Genomic DNA, 19,776 nt, shown 5'->3' on the forward strand with positions numbered 1-19,776 from the left:
CTCGATGCTTTTGGGCGTAGAGTTTTCCATGGCTCAATGTTGATTTCTCGTATTGCGGCATATCAACTTTATGCCCAGGCGGGATTGCATCTTACACAAAATTCCTTCATGACCGGGTGGTCCTTCGTACTCATCCTAAATTTCTACCAAAAGTAGTCTCTGAGTTCCATTTAAATCAGTCAATCGTTTTACTACTTTCTTTCCAAAACCCCACTCACATCCAGGTGAGTGGGCTCTGCATTCCTTGGACTGCAAGCGTGCGCTAGCCTTTTATTTGGAATGCACTGCAGGCCATAGGAATTCCACCCAGCTATTTGTCTCCTTTGATAAAATTAAGCTGGGTATCCCGGTGGGAAAGCAGACCCTGTCCTCCTGGCTGGCAGACTGTATTTCCTTCTGCTACCAACAGGGACGCGTTAAAGCACACTCTATTAGAGCAATGGCATCGTCGGTAGCGCACCTTCGGTCTGTACCTCTTGCTGACATCTGCAGAGCTGCTACATGGAGTTTTCTCCATACCTTTGCAGCCCATTATTGCCTGGACAAAGCTGGCACACAAGATTCTATCTTTGGCCAGTCTGTTCTGTCCAATTTATTCTCAGCTCAATGCCCAACTTCCTTCCAACACCCCATTGGGAATTTCAGGCTGCCCGTTATCCAAAATCATCCCTGTTGTTGTACCGGTTGCACGTCTTTGGGTGTTTTTGGTACATTGCTCGGGCATCCTCAGCTTGCTATTCACCCATATTTGAGGACCACCGTCCTGCTTGTCCTGTGAGAAAGCAGAGTTGCTTACCTGTAACAAGTGTTCTCACAGGACAGCAGGATGTTAGTCCTCATGGAACCTACCTGCCACCCCGTGGAGTTGGGTACGCTTTCAATTTGTTGTTTTATTTGTCACACATTTTTTGCTATTCATGAGATTGAAGGGAGACCCCTGCTGGATGCAGGGTTGGAACTATGCTGGGCATGCCCAGTGGTGCCAGTCAAAGTTCTAGAAACTTTGACAAAATTATTCCATGATTGGGCTCCATCCTGATGTCACCCATATGTGAGGACTAACATCCTGCTGTCCTGTGAGAACACCTATTACAGGTAAGCAACTCTGCTTTTCAGCTGGCGTGAACTTAGCTGTTTAAAAAAAAAAAAAAAAGCTGAGAGGCAAGAGGGGGGGATACAGGAGGCTGAGTGCAGTGGTGAAGGTCCTTACCCTCTCCCCTCACAGTCAAAGACAGACATCCTACTCAGTTGGGATGGGCAGAGGTCAGGTAAAGGATAATTAAAAAAAAAAAAAAAGACAGGAAGGGGTTCCCCCTCCCCCTCCCCGTCTCCGTTCTCATCACGCCAATCAGACGTTTGTTTCCACTTCGGGGAGAGCTTGGTGGACATGGGCAGCTTGACGGGTTGAGAAGCATTTTTTTGGCTAGGCCCCGCTCTTAAGCTTGTCTTGTTCGCTGTGAGGTAGGCCACAGTGGATTTTTCGCGTGTTTTTCAACGCACAAGACAGTCCTTTTCAGTTCCATCGGTTTTGTGCTTGTGTGTCTAGGTGGGGCACCTAGTTGGGCGCATAGGAGCACCTACGGGGCATCCAGTTGTGCGCACACACTTATTTGTGCACACTATCTGAGCATCCTGGTGGGAGCTCAGTTTGTGCACTTATCAAGGCACAGCATTGAGCGCCAAAATTTTGGGCGCCTATTTTTTTGCAGCACGAACACAGCTAGATGCACTATTATCGGACACCTGTTAGGGCACTTTGGCAGAATGGTGCCCATTGCAAAGAAGCCTAAGCGCCTTGCCCTATGTGTTGCTTGTCATATTCGCACATCCCAACCTGGCGTTCTCTCTGATTTGTATCAGCACGGTTTGGAGGCTGAAGGAGAATTGCCTGTCTGATTTTCTAAGCCTTGTTCTTCCCAGCCTGGTGCAGGAATGGAGAAAGAGCTGCCAGAGGTGTCACCTGATTTTGGGACTCTCCTAACTGGTTTGTCAGTGGGCACAGGTCCGATGCCCCCTGATTTTACATGGATCCCTGTGCCTTTTCTTGGATAGAATTTTTTTCAAGGACTGCAGTCCTTTTCTTTAGGCCTAATACCCAGCCTCAGCCTATCTTGTCAAGACGGGATTGCAGGCTGCAGTTTCCTGCACACCTGGTACGGTGGGTAGGCCTAGATCTGCTGCGGGCCTCCCCAACAGGAGCCCAGATGGCACGGTTGATGAAGCCGATCCTTCCTGGGAAGGGGGCATTTCCTCCAGCTCTGATTTCCCAGACATTGAAGATGATGGGAGTTCTGGGGGCTGACTCTGTCTGAGCCAAAGAAAGATCTCATTGTGATTTCTTTACATAAAGCCTCTTGTTTCTTGCCTATTATGATTTGATTTATCTTGAATGGGGGGCCCCGGAAGCTAATTTCAAAGGTGGACAAGTCTTGGAAGGATTGTACCCCCTGAATCCATCTGTGAGAGAGCAATTGTGCTTTCCAAAGGTGGATGCACTTTTGTATGCCATTACCAAGTGGACAACTATCCCCGTATAAAGGGGAGCAGCCTTGACGGATGCACAGGATAGGAGAATTGAGGCTATCCTTAAGAAGGCTTTTGAAGCAATGACAATTTATTTTATTTATTTATTTAACACTTTTCTATACCGACCTTCATGGTAGAGACCATATCAGGTCGGTTCACATCGAATAGGGGAACTGAACCAAGAACAGTAACCAAAAAACAAAAGGTTGAGCATGAAAAAGCAAAGTTACATTTAACAGGGAAATTAAACTTGGAGGCATAGACTGCTGGAAGGAAGGAAAGGCTAGAGATAGCGGAGACATTATTAGTATAGACAGAGCAGTCAGGAGGCTCTTATTCTGGTCTTAGGGGTAAAAATGGAAATCCATTGCTCCTAAAGGAAGTTCTGTCGACTATTGTGTGTCATGGGTATCTGAGAAGGCTTGGCGGAAAAGCCAGGTCTTAAGTTTTTTCTTGAATTTGCAGATAGCTTCCTGTTGTTCCCTGATGGCTTGCTCTTGTTTACTTCTCGCTCGGGAAGTCGATGAATCTGGTGTGAATTCCAGGTCAGTGATGAACCAGCAAATGTGGGCTGCGATTTGGTCCGCACTTTGGGCATATGGGTGGTTTCAGTACTAATGGCTAGGCGTACAGTCCTATAATATGTAACTTTTTCAAATATAGATTACTGCAGCTCCCTACTACTAGGACTCCCAATCTGTCTATTAAAAAAACAAAACTGCAACTACAAAATGCAATGTCAAGACTCTTATTTGGAACCAGGAAACTTGATCACATCACACCCTTGCTTATAGCACTGCACTGGCTGCTGATACAATACCAAATATATTTCAATATTTTAACCTTAATCTTTAATATAATCCACAGTGATAACCCAGGACTAATTGGTGTTAGGCTTCAAACATATGCACCACAATGAACCCTTAGGTCACAAAACCAAAGTACTATTAACTGTACGTTCCAGAGCACATACCTAAAGCAAATAAATGGGTTCTCTCCATAGCAGGACCTAAACTATGGAACTCACTACCGGAGACAATTCGACTGATCCCAGAAAGACATTCAAATGAGAATTAAAAACATGGCTGTTTAAAAACACTTACCTAACTTAAATGCTAACAGACTGAAGAAGCAACGATATCAACAACGAAAACAATACCAAGTAATGAGAGAACTAAGCAGCTTTTGACTACTTAGACCATGTATACTACTAAACAGAATTCCAACCCTACTAACCCTTGTTACCCCTCATCAGTCGAGAAGTAAAAACTGTGTGCTGCAATGTATATATCTTCCAAATACGTTTCATGTCAAAGTATATGTAATACTATATTGTATAGAACCAATGTATGTTTTACCAAATTGTGTTACACCAATTTATGTAATGTCCCAAAGATGATAGTTACTTTTGTAAACCATTGTGATCTTCACTTAGAAACAATGGTATATAAAATAACTAACTAAATAAATAAACCTTAGTACGTTGCCAGAGGATGTGGTTAGTGCAGTTAGTATAGCTGTGTTTAAAAAAGGATTGGATAAGTTCTTGGAGGAGAAGTCCATTACCTGCTATTAATTAAGTTGACTTAGAAAATAGCCACTGCTATTACTAGCAATGGTAACATGGAATAGACTTAGTTTTTGGGTACTTACCAGGTTCTTATGGTCTGGATTGGCCACTGTTGGAAACAGGATGCTGGGCTTGATGGACCCTTGGTCTGACCCAGCATGGCATGTTCTTATGTTCTTAAAGGCTCAGTCTTGTTTGGGAGTGAGCTAGAGAAAATGACCAATAAATGAGGTAAGTCCCAGGTTCCTCGATTACCAGAGGATAAGAAACAGGTGCCATGCTCCTTCAAGCCCTATTGTTTGTACTAGGGGGGGTTCAGTCGTTTTTGACCCTACAGAGGAGCGGCATTTCAGAGGACTCGAACTTTGAGTACCTTTTTGTCCCAGGCAGCCCAAATGGGGCATAGGCTCAGGTAGTGAAGCATCTCATGATTCTTAATGAAGGTGTGCCAACCCACCCCCAGGAACAGTAGACAGGTTGCCTTTCTCTTTTTTATCGGAGCTGGGTTGAGATCACGTCAGACCAGGTGGTTCTGGAGGTGATAAGAGATGCCAATGCGCTGGAGTTTCATAGTGTTCTTTGGAACGTGTTCATGGTGTTTCCTTGCAGCGCTCCGCAGAAGAGACAGGCAGTATACATTTTCAAGATGACTCAGCCTGCAGGCTGTGGTTCCAGTGTCCACAGCTCAAGAAAATATGGGCCGATATTTCATTTATTTCTTTGTGCCCAAGAAGGAGGGCTCTTTTTGTCCCATCCTGGATCTCGAGGTCAACAGTCATTTGCATATGACTAATTTTTGCATGGAAACCATGCACTCAGTGATAATGGCAGAGCAGTTGGGGGAATTTGTGACATCTCTGTCTTTGTCCGTGGCGTACCAACATATTCCTATCCGGCTAGAGCATCAACGATTGCTCCCTTTTGCAGTTTTGGTGCATGTTCATCAATTCCAAGCCCTACTTTTTGGCTTGGCCACCGCGTCAGAACTTTTTCCAAGGTTATGGTAGTGGTGGCAGTGGAGTTCAGAGAGGATGGGATCTGGTACTCCCGTATTGGACAACAGGCTGTTTTGGGCCAAGAGTCTGGAAGAGAGCCTCTGGGTCTCGCGCAAGATGATCTCCTTGTTGCAGGAGCTAGGTTGGATGGTGAACTTGGCCAAGAGCATTCTTTAGCCATCACAGTTGTTAGAATATCTCAGTGTTCAATTCGACTTGAAACAGAGCAGGTTGTTCCCGCTGGAGGGCCATATTCATAAGCTGATGGCTCAGGTTCATCTATTGACGAACACAATATTCCCGTCAGTGTGATCCTAACTACAACTGCGCAGATTGATGGCAGCGACCCTAGAGGTGGTGCCATGGGCGAAGGTGCAATTGCATCCTCTTCAGCGCAATCTGCTGTCTCGTTGGAGCCCACAGTCTCAGGACTATTTGATTCGACTTCACCTGCCTGATGGAGGACTGCACTCAAATGCAATGCTGGTTAGAAGCAGATGTAAGAAAGAGGGTTTCCCTAAGATCACTGGATTGGCTAATACTCACAACAGATGCGAGCTTCCAAGGTCAGGGAAGCTCACTATCAGGAGCTGACAGTGCAAGGGCGCTGGAGTGCAGAAGAGTCTCTTTGGAACATCAGTTGGCTGGAAGCATATGTGGTATGGTTGACATGCTTGTGGTTTGGCGATCTATTATAGAGTTGAACTGTCTAGATAAAGTCAGATAATGCAACAACAGTGGCTTACATCAATCAGCAGGGAGGAACCACAGGAAATAGCCCAACTTATTGAATGGGCGGAAGTGCATCTTCAGGAGATTTTCAGCCTTGCACATTGCAGGAAAAGACAGTGTAAGAGCCAATTTTCTCAGCAGAGTCTGGACCCAGGAGAATGGGAAATGTCAAATAAGTTGATTTAGCTAATAGTGGCTCGCTTGGACCTGCTGATGTCTTCTCGCAATGTGAAGGTTCCTCGCTTCTTCAGTCGCAGGAGATATCCAAAGTCCTTGGGCATCGATGCCTTCGTGCTGGAATGGCTAGAGGGAAAGCTGCAGTATGCTTTTCCTCCTGGTCCATCTCGGGCAGAATGATTCAGAAGATCAAGAGTCATAGAGGGATGGTGCATCTGGTGACACCAGATTGGCCCAGGGGATTGTGGTATGCAGATTTGCGAATGCAACTGGTGGACTCTTCCTTCCGGTTTCTGGCGCACAGGGATCTACTACATCAGGGGCCTGTTCTTCTCAAAGATCCAACTCTTATTTTGTCTTACGGTTTGACCCTTGAGAGGGCTCTGTTGCTGAAGAGTGGATATTCTATTGCAATTGCCAACTTGCTATGAGCGAGAAAGTTCTCCACTTCCTTAGCCTATGTGTGGGTTTGGTGAGTGTTTGAGGCTTTTTTTTGCAGGATGGTTTGAGTAAAGGGTTGGCCTTTAATTTATTAAAGTTACAGGTGGCGGCTCTTGCCTTTTTCGAGGTTAGGTGAATTGTGGACCCTTATTGGCTCATCCAGATGTGGCCCGTTTCTTGAAATTAGTGAAGCATTTTTGTCCTCCTTTGTGGAGTCTTAATTTACTCTTCGGTTGATGTGTAACCTTTCCTTGAGGTTACTGACCTTGAAAACTGTTTTTTTGTGGCAATTTGTTCTGTCTCGAGTATCTGAACTGCAGACCTTGATTGCCGGGCACAGGTTCTAAGAGTGACTCTGTGGGCAATACAGATGCGTACTGTTGCTTCCTTTTTTCTTAAAAGTGGTCTCGGGTTTTCACTTATTTATTTATTTAAGTTTTTTTATATACCAACATTCAAGACGATAGTCCCATCATGCAGGTTCACAAGAAACAGGGGTGCAATTAAAATAAACTTTACAATTTGAACAATAGTGCAGAAAAGCAGTTACATGTAACAGGGAAACAATAACTTGGAGTAAGAAGGAAAATGAAGATCAGATAATTATATATATATATAATAACATTATAAGGGGTGGCTATTAATGCTATTACTAGCGAAGTATGTTGATTGAATCAATCCATTTCCCTGCTGTCTCTGGACAGGGAAAGAGATGCGGAGGAATATTGCCTGTTACGGCCTTAAATGTCAAAGCATATCTTGAGGTATTTGGAGGTTTCTAAACCTCTCAGGAAGACGGATCACATGTTTCTTCTCCATGGTGGAAGTAAACAGGGCAAGCCGGTGTCGTGGGCTACAATAGCACGCTGGATTAAGGAGTTAGTCATGGCCGAGTATGTGGATGCTGAGCAGGCGTTACCTAGTCTGGTTAGGGCTCATTTGTAGAGGGTAGGAAAATTGGTGATTAATTTGTCATAGATTACACAACACAGTTTATAAGTATAACATTTATTTAAGTCTGAGAATAAACAATCAAAGCATTCAAGATTAGCGTTTGCAGTAAGGAAAATATACAAAAATACTTCCCCCTCACAGTTCTCAATGTGAGTCTATATATCTTTGTAGATCTGGGAACCCAGCGCTGGGAAATCCAGCAACAGCTCATCAGGCAAGTCATTAACCACTGTTAATGTCCAAAGCTATTCTGAGCTATTCTTTCTCCGATTTCAAACAGGTTGCCTCAATTTGTTCTTTTTAAGTTAATTCTTCTGACCTTTGCTCTAGATTCTTCTCTGGGCCACTCCCATGTGTTCTCAAGGCCCCAGCTGCCATTTCATCAGCAAGCAGTTAGGTGTGGCCAAATGGCTAATTTATTGTTTTCTTCTTCTATCTGCAATTAGTTTCCTGAATAACTGCTGTTTAATATATCTTAGCTCAGGACATGTTTTTTGTTGCAAGTAAGCTAAGAAAAATAACATATTTATTCTCAGAACTTATAGGCCTTATGTTAAATAATTACACTAATAATATCAGTGATTCTTTGCTTCTTCCTATCATGGTACAATATTCTTCCTCAAGCTAAATAACTCCTTAAAATAATTTCCCACATCATTCCACTAGGCAGTATTTTGGGCGGAGGTCTCCTGTCGATATTTGCCAAACTGTGACGTGGTCCTCTTTACACTACTTTTCCAGGCATTATCGCCTGGATGTGCAGGTTGGGGAGGGCGCAGGCTTCGCATGTGCGGTTTTGATTGGACTGTGGGCGGCCTTCCACCCTGTTTGGGAGTAGCTTTGGTACATCCCACTGGTTCTGGATTCACCTGTCTGAACGCTAAAAGAGGAGAAATTACTACTTTCCTGATGGTTTCCTTTTCTTGAGTACAGACAGGTGAATCCACTTTCCTGCACTTGGCTGCCGATTGGTTGTGCTATGGACCTCCTGTGTGGCCACATGTTCCAGGGAGTACTGTTAAGTGTCAATCCACTTCCTAGCCTAGTGTTATTGCACTCCTTATCTGAGCTCAGAGGTTTCCTGTTAGCTAAGTGCTGGAGTGGTTTTCTGTTAATCAAGTTTGTTAGTCTGTCCACAGTTGATTTTGTAGAGAATGCTGGCAGAGTGATGTCACTGCAGGGGTATATATACCATGATATCAGATTTGCTCTGTCTCCATCTGCTGGGAGAGGTGCATAACCCACTGGCTCTGGATTCACCTGTCTGTACTAAAGAAAAGGAAGTTATCAGGTAAGTAGTAATTTCTCCTTATCTGGAATAAGTCTGCTCCAAAGCATTACAGATTAAAAAAAAAAAAGTACTCTATGGTATTCATATTAATGTTTTTCAGCAGCATTAGGTAAAATAGTTTAGATAAGTTACCATTTTTATCATTTTTATCATTTTTTTGGTTACTGTTCTTGGTTCAGTTCCCCTATTCGATGTGAACCGACCTGATATGGTCTCTACCATGAAGGTCGGTATAGAAAAGTGTTAAATAAAATTAAATAAATAAAATATAAAGCATAAGGGAAATTTCTCTCATGAGAAAAGTGGAGCTGTAATCTGTATACAGAGTGAAATTATATCTATAGAGATTAGAAAGGTTTCTAGAAATATAGAGACCAAGATTTATCAGCTTGTGGTTTGCACATTTGAAAGGAAAATCCAGTTCCAGTTTAGTAGTCTGAGGGGCAAGACTTCAAACTTGTTCCAATACATTTTGTAGCCTGAGAGCTCCAAAAATAGAAATTGGTTACATGTGGGGTTTTAATATAAGGATTATTTATAAAGAACAACCTCTTGTCATGAAATGTGAGCCCCTTGTCTGTGGTGGGCTTGACGCAGCCTAACAGGAAACCAGCTAGGCTCTTGCCAACAGCTGGCAGAAGCGCTCAAGCTAAGTCCCCTTTCCCTGCAGATTGAGCCCTTGGGTTTTGGGGCCAGCAGGACTTAGGTGATGGCCCTTCAGAGAGCGGTCAAAAGTCCGTAGCCAGGCCAGTGGTGTGACAGGAGGAAGTCAGGTATTGTCAGTATGCAGATCAAAGTTTGGGCAGGCGGAGAGCAGGCAATGTCTGTATCCGTGACAAGGTCTAGGTAGGCGGCAATCATGCAATGGACAGTATCCAGGCAGAGGTTGAGGCAGGCAGCAATCAGAAAGCAGGGGTCAAGCACAGGAGGTCAGACAGAGCAAGAAAGCAAAGAACTAGGACAAGGAAGAAGGAGAGGAAAAAGGCAAGGCGAGCAACTGGACAGGAGGCAAGGCAAAGATGGGGAGCAAGAGTGGAGCAAGTCATAGAAGAGGAGGAGTGCTAGGAGCAAGTTGGGCAGCAAGGCAAGGATGAGAAGTAGCAACATGTACTACAGATAAAGCAGGGGAACCTGTTGCTGAGGCACTGGATGGGAGCATGGTGAGAGTTTAACTTCCCTGCTAGGCTAATGTCATCTCAGAATGCCATTCCACAGTTTCCCGCCATGGAGCCAACTAAAGGTGGCATGCATGCCTATGGGCCAGGCCATGAGCAAGCCAGAGGGGAGGCATTAGGGGTGTATCTGCCACGGTATGAACTGTGGCAACTTGGGGTGACCAGCAGGTTGCGTGACTATCCTGCAACTGACCAGATATTACCCCTATCATCTGCAAATAGGGTAATTTTTGTAAATCTGTTTACCAGTTGGAGGACCTTCAAATTCATAGGTAGCTCAGAAAAAGACCAGTATGCCCCTCTAGTATGCCTAGATATTTTAGTCTGAACTGATAAGAATATATCTCTTCTGCCTACAATAGAAGCTTGGCTGCTTGTAGGATATTGCATCCAGGCCCATCGCCAGGCCTACCCAGTCTGGTGGAGAGGCCTTTGAATTTATAGCCTGCTGGGGGAGAGAGACTCCCAAATAATTCAGATGTAGCTGGCATCCCTCTTCCAATAATGTGGCTTACAAGAACTTCATCAGTATGCCATCAATTGCACATTGAACTTTGGTCCCAGGAAGTCATATTCCTTAATTACTGCTTATACCTTAATAAAGTATGCTTTACTAAAAAAAAACAATTAGTTACTAAAACTATTTGCATTAATATCAGTACATAAAGCCAAGGGGAATGCAAGAAAACAATTACAGATTAACAGGTGAATTTTCAAAGGAGTTATATGTGTAAATGTTACATACTATCCATAGCAATTTTCAAAAGCCATTTACTTGAATAAAGTGCACTTAAGCGAGTAAATCCTAAGTACAATTCAATGGCATATATTGTAGCAATTTCCAAAGCCCACTTGAGTAAAACCCTATATATATATATATATATATACTCAGGCAATATGAATATGTATATGAAGTGCTCACTAAATATAGCAAAGAAAATCCCATAAGGGAAAAAAAGCACAAATGTCAGAATAAATATGCAGTATTCCAAAATTAAAACTTATTCTTTATTAATAGCTTTCATAATACATAATGTAAATGACCTGCTGTGTGAGTAGATTAACAAGTATACATCTAATTGTGTGCCATATTGAAAAATTCCCTAACTAAAATGACTATAACATAATTTCTCATTGTTCACCAAATTCTTCCTAAATGATGCTATGGGGAGTATTGCTTCTACATAGTATAATATATTAGCTGAAAATATTAGTTTGAGCAGTAGTTGGTAATCACTTAACTTCTCTTTTAGAGTTTTATCAAATCAAGCTACAACCACCTCAAATTGTAAAAGTGGTAAATAAAAATCAATCATATCCTATAATTACCTGTACTATGATAAACAGAAGATGACTTCTTAAACATTTTGAATCAACCTACATTGCATCTTACAAACATTTTAAAAGATTTGTAACCACCAGAATTTGTTGCATAACATTAAATGCTAGGGTTTGGTTTTTTTGGGGGTTTTTTTAGATTTCTATTTGGTGAAAAAAGGAAATTAATACTGGGAAAATGTACTATTATATAGATTTAGCTATCATTCAAAACTAGTTATGGAGCATTGAATACATACATACCATACCTTCATACCCTTATTTACAAATTAACCTTTTTCTTCATGGATAGTTGCTTGTGCTAATTTGTAATGCTCGGGGTCTTAGTTCAAAAGCATAATTACTAGTACTATATTATGAAGTGATGAGATTGCTGCTTACAAAATGATAGTGATTTAACTCAACCTTTTCTTTTTTTCTCAAATAATGATCCAGTGTTGTAATACACAAAATGCAATCTATAATTTTATGAAAATAGATTGAATCTTTTCTTTTGTGAATAACATTTATTTTTTTCTCTATCAACAGAGATATAGAACAATTATGTAGTAGAGATCTCTACCATTTTAAGAAAATTACAAGAAGCAATACAGATGAAATGGGCTCAAAAATTCGAGATACGGGAAATGATAGTGCCAGCACTGCCCCAAGAAGCACAGAGGAATCTCTCTCTGAGGATGTGTTCACAGAATCTGAACTGTCTCCAATACGAGAGGAACTTATTTCTTCAGATGAACTTCGACATGATAAATCTTCTGGAGCCTCCTCAGAATCTGTTCAAACTATAAACCAGATTAGTACAGAATGCTGCTTAACAAATCTTTCAGATATTACTGATGCCCATAGTGATTTAAAATCCAGTATTGAAGTACCTGCTAATGATAGTGGGTTTCTTAGTCATGGCAATGCTATAGAAAAGCTAGAACTGAAACTAAAGGAATCAGAAGTTAACATTGATTATGAGGTTACAAACAATATTGAGAAATCAGAGACACAGTATCAAGAAGCGGACAGAATTATTGAGGCTAATGATAACACGGATTCCAAAACTACGGAAGCTACAGTAAAGACAAAAGAGATTAAAAATACATGTTGTGATGAAATAACATTGGATTCTTCACAAACTGAAACAGTTGGAAAGGGCAAATTAGTGAGAGAACAAATTCAAGACTCCAATGCAGAAGTGGAGGAGCTGCGCAAATTGTGGAAGACTCACACTATGCAACAAGCTAAGGAGCAAAGGGATAATATGCAGCATGCTACTCAAAAAGAAGTAAAGCATAAAACTTCAAAAGCAGATGGGTTTTTGGAAGGTAAGTTAATTAGAGAGACAAAAAATAAATTAAATATTATGAACTTTAACATTTGTCACTTCTTCCTTTCTTAGACAATTGAAATGGAAATGTATTCATCTCAGGATCTTCAAATTCCATTTATTTTTGCAAAAAAAAAAAAATAAATACGGAGAGTCAAGATCAAAGGAACAATTATGAAAGTCTCTTTTTTTCTATACATATGTTAACTACTGTTGATAGGGTAAATTCAGCATCCTTTACTGCTCCCTTTAATATAATTTAACTGGTTAGTTGATGCTGCTCACCCCCCTCCCCCCCTTTTAAGAACCAGAATAATACCTCTGAAGCACTTTGAAAGAAGGGAAGTCTAGGCACATACCGTATTGACCCAGTTATAAGATGAGCTTTTTTTTTTTTTTTTTTTTTTAAACATTTTAATATGTCTACTAAATCAAAGAGCTTCCTAACAAAGATTATACCAAAAAGGCCAGGCAGAGCACATCACACTGCGCTGAGTATTTGTAGCCTGACGCTGAAGAGCACGATCATCCTGCCAGGTCTAGCAGAAGAAAAACAGCAACATCCTGCAGATTCTTCCCCTGCTGAACCTAGGCAGTGTCTGCTAGGCCCAGCTGAGAAAGAAGAAGTAATACCTCGTCTAACTTGGTAGAAGAGGACAACAGCAGTATAAAAGAACCCTACTATTCAGTGACACATAATCACAAAGTGCTTCACAAGAACACCAGAATTAAAAAAAATATAAAAAACAGAAAATTTGAGACCATCATAAGAATGTTAGCCGGATAACTTATCCTGTATATTCAGCGGTATAACAATCTTACTAAATATACATGTTTAAAATTATCCAGCTAACTTTAAAACCTAACCGGCTGTGTTTGAATATAGCCGGTTAGATTTTAAAGTTAGCCGGCTTTGTATAGTTAGTAGCACTGTATTAGTGAAAAAAAAACCCAAAGGGCCTGCGGCTTCCATCCGCTTGTAAACTGCAATATCTAGCCCATCACTCCTCAAATACTAATTACGTGTCCTACTCTCCTTCCCCCTATCCCTCTGCACCCTTTAACCCATCTTCAGTTAAAAAAATTTTCTATTGTGCCCTCCCTCCCCCCCCCCAACCAGACTTTGGAACCTCCCTCCCAGTCACAAGCTATTTTGTTACCCCTCCCCCCTCCCCCTACGCTGTGACAAAAACAATCATTCTAGCCAGGAACAAGGGTCTCACCCAATCTGATAGGCAGTGCTGAAAGCATAAACTATGTTCAATTTACACTTACAGTGCTCTCATGTATAACACTTGGAAAAGCTGGAAGATCAAACTGAGCATAGTTGCAGGTGAGTGAGCATAGAGCACGTGAGTGTGAGACCCTTGCTCCTGGCTAGAATGACTTTTTGTAACCGGGGGAGAGAGGGGTGGGATGGGGGTTTAGGAGGGGGCCTAACATATAAGTTGGAATGAATATGCCACATTTTGCTATTTAGACAACTTTTGAGTTATCTGTCTAAACAGGTTTTGAATATGGATCTCTAGTATTCAGTAATTGTATAATTGTGTGAGTCTAATTACCATAAATGTGTTTCTTTATTTTACTCCTTGCTGCAATACCTTATACTATCTCCAGTTCTACCTTTTGGTTTCTTACTTCCCAGAGATTTTTTGAATTCTGATACCATTTTGCTTTTACAATCACAGTGAAACTATTCATAAATTCACCATCCTTCCAATAAAAAAAAATATTGGGGTCCAAGGAAATGCTATCTTCAATTTCAGTCGACAATTGTTATAAAAAAAAAAAAAATCAAATCTTATTGATGTAACCAATTTGTATGACAATTTATTCGCTGGTATACTATTGACAATTTTTGCTTTTTTTTTGTCACATTAATGAAACGTCAGTCTTGAGTGGTTGTGAATTAGTGGTGTAATGTGTAAGGTTTTAGTTTTCTAAATCAATATATACTTAAACCTTTTATGTAAATATCTGGCAAATATATGTATAATTCATTCAGCTCTAGCATATACTGTAGTGTTGTAGAATTGAGATGCTTTATAATTGGGCATACATTCCCAATAAAGTTTCATTAACCCAGGAAGGAAAAGGTTACTGAAATTACTCTGATTGTTGTCTAAATAAGTAATTATTGCTAGAAATATGAGAATATTTCACAGAAGTAGAATTGAATGTTGTCCAATTTTCTTTAGAGTTTTCCTGAAAAATCTGGCAAATTTAAAATGTTAAAAAAAATGTTGCATCTACAGACACGTACTGTCAAAATCAGAAAGATTCTGCCCTGGGGGAAGTATATGAGATTGAGTTAGGAGCTGTAGGAGAAAAGCTATGAGGAGAAAAAATAGTAAGTTTCACCGAGAACCAATCCAGCCTACTATCCGAGACCCATGCACCTGCTGTTTTCACCGGTGTGGATCCTGCACCCTGTCAGAATCCTCATGTCCCTGTGACATATCCTGAATTTTGAATCAATAGGACACCAAACAGAACAGCTATTGGGAGAGATACCTGAATATAAACACACACATATACATAAATAGCAATATAATAAGCTTTTCCCTTCAAAAGGTACCCTGTTTTCTGTTTAACTTTTGATGTGTGTATGTTATAGGTAGATGACCTTTGTGTCTTTTTTTTTTTTGGTATTGTTTGTGTGTGTGGGGGGGTGTTTGAGCAATGTTTAAAAGAGAGGGTAGTGTTGAGTGGTGCCAAAGAATAAGAGGGCTGATGATTACATTTGCAGATGTCAGTTTTTCAAAGTAGCTAGAAGTAGACTAAGAAATTGCTAGAGGATCTTGCAAAGCTGGGGCAGTGAGCATCTAAGTGGCAGATAAATTTAATATGGGCAAATGCAAAGTGATGCACATTGGGATAGATAATCCCAACTATATGTACACAGTGCTGATTTCAATATTAGGAGTTATTACTCAGAAAAGTGATTTTGAATTCATTATGGACAATTAGTCAAAATCTTCAGATTAGTGTGCGGCAGTGTCAAACATAGAATGTTGGAAAATTAATAGTGAACACAGCTGAGAATATTATGTCTTTGTATGGATCCACACCTTGAGTATTGTGTGTGTGGTGGTTGTCTATCTCAAAAAAGATATGTAACTAGAAATGTTACAAAGGGGCAACAAAATGTTAAGGTATAGAATGTCTCTGATATGAAGAAAGCCTTAATGGATTAAGGTTTCAGCTTGGAGAAGAGAGAACTGAGAAGGGGATATGACAGAAGGTTATGTAGTCCTAACTAGTGTGGAACAAGGAAAAAGGGAAAAATTATTTACCCTTTACTCCATGAAACTCATACTAGATTTAGGGAGTAATTTATTAAGTTTTTTGTCATTGAGACAGAATGAGAAAAAAAAACAGTAATACAACAGACTCTTAAAATAACTTAATTCAATGCACTAAAAAACTACTGGAAGCTAGACATGAGCAACAGGAAATTGATTTCCCTATTAGGATCTGTTAGGGCATTCTACCAGAGAATGCTAGTAGATAGAAAACAAGATGATTGGGTCTGTCCCAATATGGGATTTCTTATGCACTTAATTCCCCATCAGCCACATCAGCCTTGTCACTGCTAGGCATGTGTTACCATCTCTCTGGGTAGAGGGAGTCCCAGCCATTGCTCATTTGCTACACCTAGTGGCCAGACTCTGGATCCATGCTAGTTGGGGTCCAGAGGCCTACTATTTGCTTGTGGTCTCTATCTAAGAACTGTCATCACAGTGTCTGGTGGAAGGAGGAATAAAATAATTGGCCAAAATTATTGACTTTTAGGGCAGAATTAGCATTTGTTTTTGTTTTGCAAGTCAATCTGTTTGTTTCAAAGAAAAAAAATTGTTCCATTTTGTTTTTTGTTTCCAATTAAAGTTAAAAAGCTTCAAAACTGAGGTTTTCTAATCAATTCTAATTAAACTTGTGGGTAGACATTATCAGAAGAGGAAAGAGATCTCTAAGGCACAAGGTCTCACCAAAAGTGGCATGAAAAGCCTAAGGCACAAGGGTATCAGTGGCAGGAGTTCTCTATGACACTCTGAGTGGAGCAAAGTAGTAACAAAAGTGTAAAGGCTTCAATAGAGGGCATCAAAAACAGTGGCATAAACCCCCAAAACAGTATAAGAGGGACAAGGTGGCACCATGAAGAGGAAATGAAGCAGAAAATGTGACAGTGGCATGAAGATACCATGAGAGAAGCAAAGCAGCCACCCAAAGTGGCAAGAACACACACCAAGGTGTAAAATCTAGGGTGTAACAGCAAGAACCCAAGATTTAGCATAAGGAGTATGGCAGCAAGACCCCTAAGATGCAGAGTCTGGGCTATGCCAGCAAGGCTGAGTGATTGCAAAACTTCAGTGGCAGTACATCAGTGGTATGGTGATGAGGCAGAGTGGCAGTAAAACCCCCAAGGTGTAATAGAAGTATAGCAGCTTCACCTTTATTAGTCCTCTTCCTTGTCTAATTGCCTACTTTCCCCTGCCTTGGTTCTGTCTTGGCTGTTAACCTCAGTCAGGAATTTATGATTGCTATATTTACCAATCTTACTGTAGCACTTTTCAATTGGCCATAGACTTGAATGGCAAACCTAAATGAATGAGAGAAAAAATGTTGTTTACATTTGTGGTCATTCTCTATTTGTTTCAGGGATCAACAGTTGAAACAAAAATGGCTAGTTGCTCAATTTTACCCATTTGTTTCAAACAAATACACATCTCTGCTGAGTAGTTAATGAATTTTACAAAAAATGGCAATTTCCTGGCTTGTAGCCAGATGGACTCAGAACGAATGGGATAGTATCTGCGTGCTAGCAGTTGGAGACTGATCTGACGTCAGCACGGGGGTATATATATCCCCACAGGAAGCGTAGCAACTCAGTAATTTCCGTCTCCAAAACAGTTTGGAGTGCCTGCACGCTAGTTGAGTGTGCTTTCCAAGACTACTTTAATTTTTCTCTTTTCTTATAATTCTAGATTCTACTTTCTACAAAAATATCGAGCCCCGCACTCCTGCGGTGATACCCGAAGGTCACTCCCCCAGTAGAGTTGCCCGGGGTGATTTCCGTGATCCCCCCCCCGGTGGTTAAGTCCTCGGTCCGGCCGAAGCGCGGCAGGGACATAGCCCCCGGGCGAGGTTTGGGTGAGGCATACGAGGCACCTCGGTCCCGGCATGGACGAAGTAGCGGGTGCATATCCTCAATCGCGGTGGTGAAGGTACTTACCCGCTCTCCCCGCAGCCGGAGACTGCCTGGGTTCCAGCCGAGAAGCGCCGTGGTTCAGGTGAGGCGTACATCTCTTGTTTCGGGTCTCCGAAGGAACAGAGGATCGGCGGCGTGGCACGCCAAGGAGGGCGCCGTTTTGTGGGCCTCGTTCAGGTAGGGCGCCTGTAATAGGCGCAGGTTTATTCCTCCTTGTGCGTATATTGCCTTCATACTGTGAGGTATTGCCAACCGCATATGGCTGAGAGCTTATTGAATGCTATTAAGACTGTGTTGCGGCCTGTATATTACTTAACGCATATTGAATGCCATTGAGCGCTGTTGACCGCCTAACGGTGGAGAGCATACTGAATGCTGCATATTGCTGAGTGCATATTGCCTGACATTAAGCGTGTGTTACTAAACCGCCTATTTGCTGAGCGCATACCGAATGCCATTATTACTAACTGCATATTGCTGAGTGCTTATGGCCTAACTATTGAGCGTGTGTTGCTAAACCGCCTACTTGCTGAGAGCATGCTGAATGCCATTATTGCTAATTGCATATTGCTAAGAGCTTATTGAGTGCCATTGAACGGGTATTCATGATCGCCTATTGCTGAGAGCGTATGATATATCTTTAGCGTTCTTAAGCGTATATTGCTGCGCCTATTGCTGCCGCATAGTATTGAGCGCCTGTTCTATTAAGCGTAGATTGCTACCGCATATTATTGAGCGCCTGTTCTATTAAGCGTGTATTGCTGCCGCATATTATTGAGCGCCTGTGTATTGAGCGCCTATTGCTGCCGCATATTATTGAGCGCCGGTTGTATTACGCGTATATTGTGGCCGCTTTTCATTCAGCGCATACTATGGAACAAAACGCCTCTGCGTCTTCAGCGGGGGCGCCGCCTGCCTCCAGCATTAAAGCCCTCGGCCTCTGCTCTGCATGCCAGCTTCGGGCCACACACAGTGAAGAGCCAGACTCCCTATGTGCCCAATGTGAGGAGGCCATGGGACCCTTGGGCCAGGACCCGTCTCAGCCGCGATTTGCGGACAGTTCCCCAGGGGCTACCCTGGACTTAGCGGGCAGTCTCGACCAATCGGGAATCCCGGGGGATCTTGTACCCCGGCGATTAGAGGCTGCTTCAATTTCCTGGGTGGATCTTTTTAAGGGGATTCATGCTTTTGTACAGATGCAGACGGCTTCCCGTCCAGGCCCTGCGGTTCCTGCTGTTCCTGCGGTTTCTGCGGTTCCGGCGGTGGCCGCGACCACGGTGGCTGCTGCGGCGACTGCTGCGGTGGCGGCTCCGGCAGATCCTGTTCCTGGACCCTCACGCCCTTATCGTGAGCGGAACCTCCCGCCGCTGGACAGCCCAGATCAGTCAGAACAGGAGTTTTCACCGGACGAGTCCGAACTCCCGGACGAAGGGGAACTCCCCCAGGGATTGAACCATATAGAACCATGAGGCGGTTCTTCCCTAAGGAGGATCTCTCCGACCTGGTGTCCCAGTGTCTGGCGGAGTTGGATATTACAGGTCCCAGCGCTACGGTACCCTCTGCGCAGAACCCCCTGCTGGAAGGTCTTCGTCCTACAGCCCGCCATTTTCCATTCTTGCAAGCAGCACAACAACTGATAGATTTAGAATGGGCGGCACCAGCGGCTTCCTTTAAAGGGGGCCGGGCCCTGACTGGCATGTACCCATTGGCACCGGCTATCCAGGACCTGCTGGCGTGCCCTCAGGTGGACGCCTTGATTAGCGCTGTGGTCAAGCGCACTACCATTCCAGTTGAAGGGGGGACGGCCCTCAAGGAGCCTCATGACCGGCGACTGGACGCCATTCTGAAACAGACCTTTGAGGTGGCAGCTGTATCTTTGCAGATCGCGACCTGCTGCACAGTGGTGACGCGTGCCTGTTTGTCACAGGTTAGGAACAATGCTCCAGCAGCTGACATGGAGTCAGCTCTTTCGTTCCTCACGGATGCTGCATCTGTCCTGGTCCAGACAACAGCTAAGGGGATCTCATCCTCTGTAGCCGCCAGGAGGCAG

General features: G+C 42.6%; 1 protein-coding gene across 3 annotated transcripts in view; it reads left to right on the plus strand.

Annotated features, from left to right (window-relative positions):
* Positions 1-19,776, plus strand: part of OXR1 (oxidation resistance 1) — a 1,217,970-nt gene that overhangs the window by 918,067 nt on the left and 280,127 nt on the right. For all 3 annotated transcript variants that reach the window (XM_029591868.1, XM_029591869.1, XM_029591872.1), the window contains one exon: positions 11,728-12,512. In XM_029591868.1, the coding sequence (XP_029447728.1) occupies positions 11,728-12,512 (785 nt within the window). The remainder of the gene's footprint in view (positions 1-11,727; positions 12,513-19,776) is intronic.

The sequence above is a fragment of the Rhinatrema bivittatum genome, chromosome 2 (genome assembly GCF_901001135.1).
Source record: "Rhinatrema bivittatum chromosome 2, aRhiBiv1.1, whole genome shotgun sequence".
Taxonomy (NCBI): Eukaryota; Metazoa; Chordata; class Amphibia; order Gymnophiona; family Rhinatrematidae; genus Rhinatrema; species Rhinatrema bivittatum.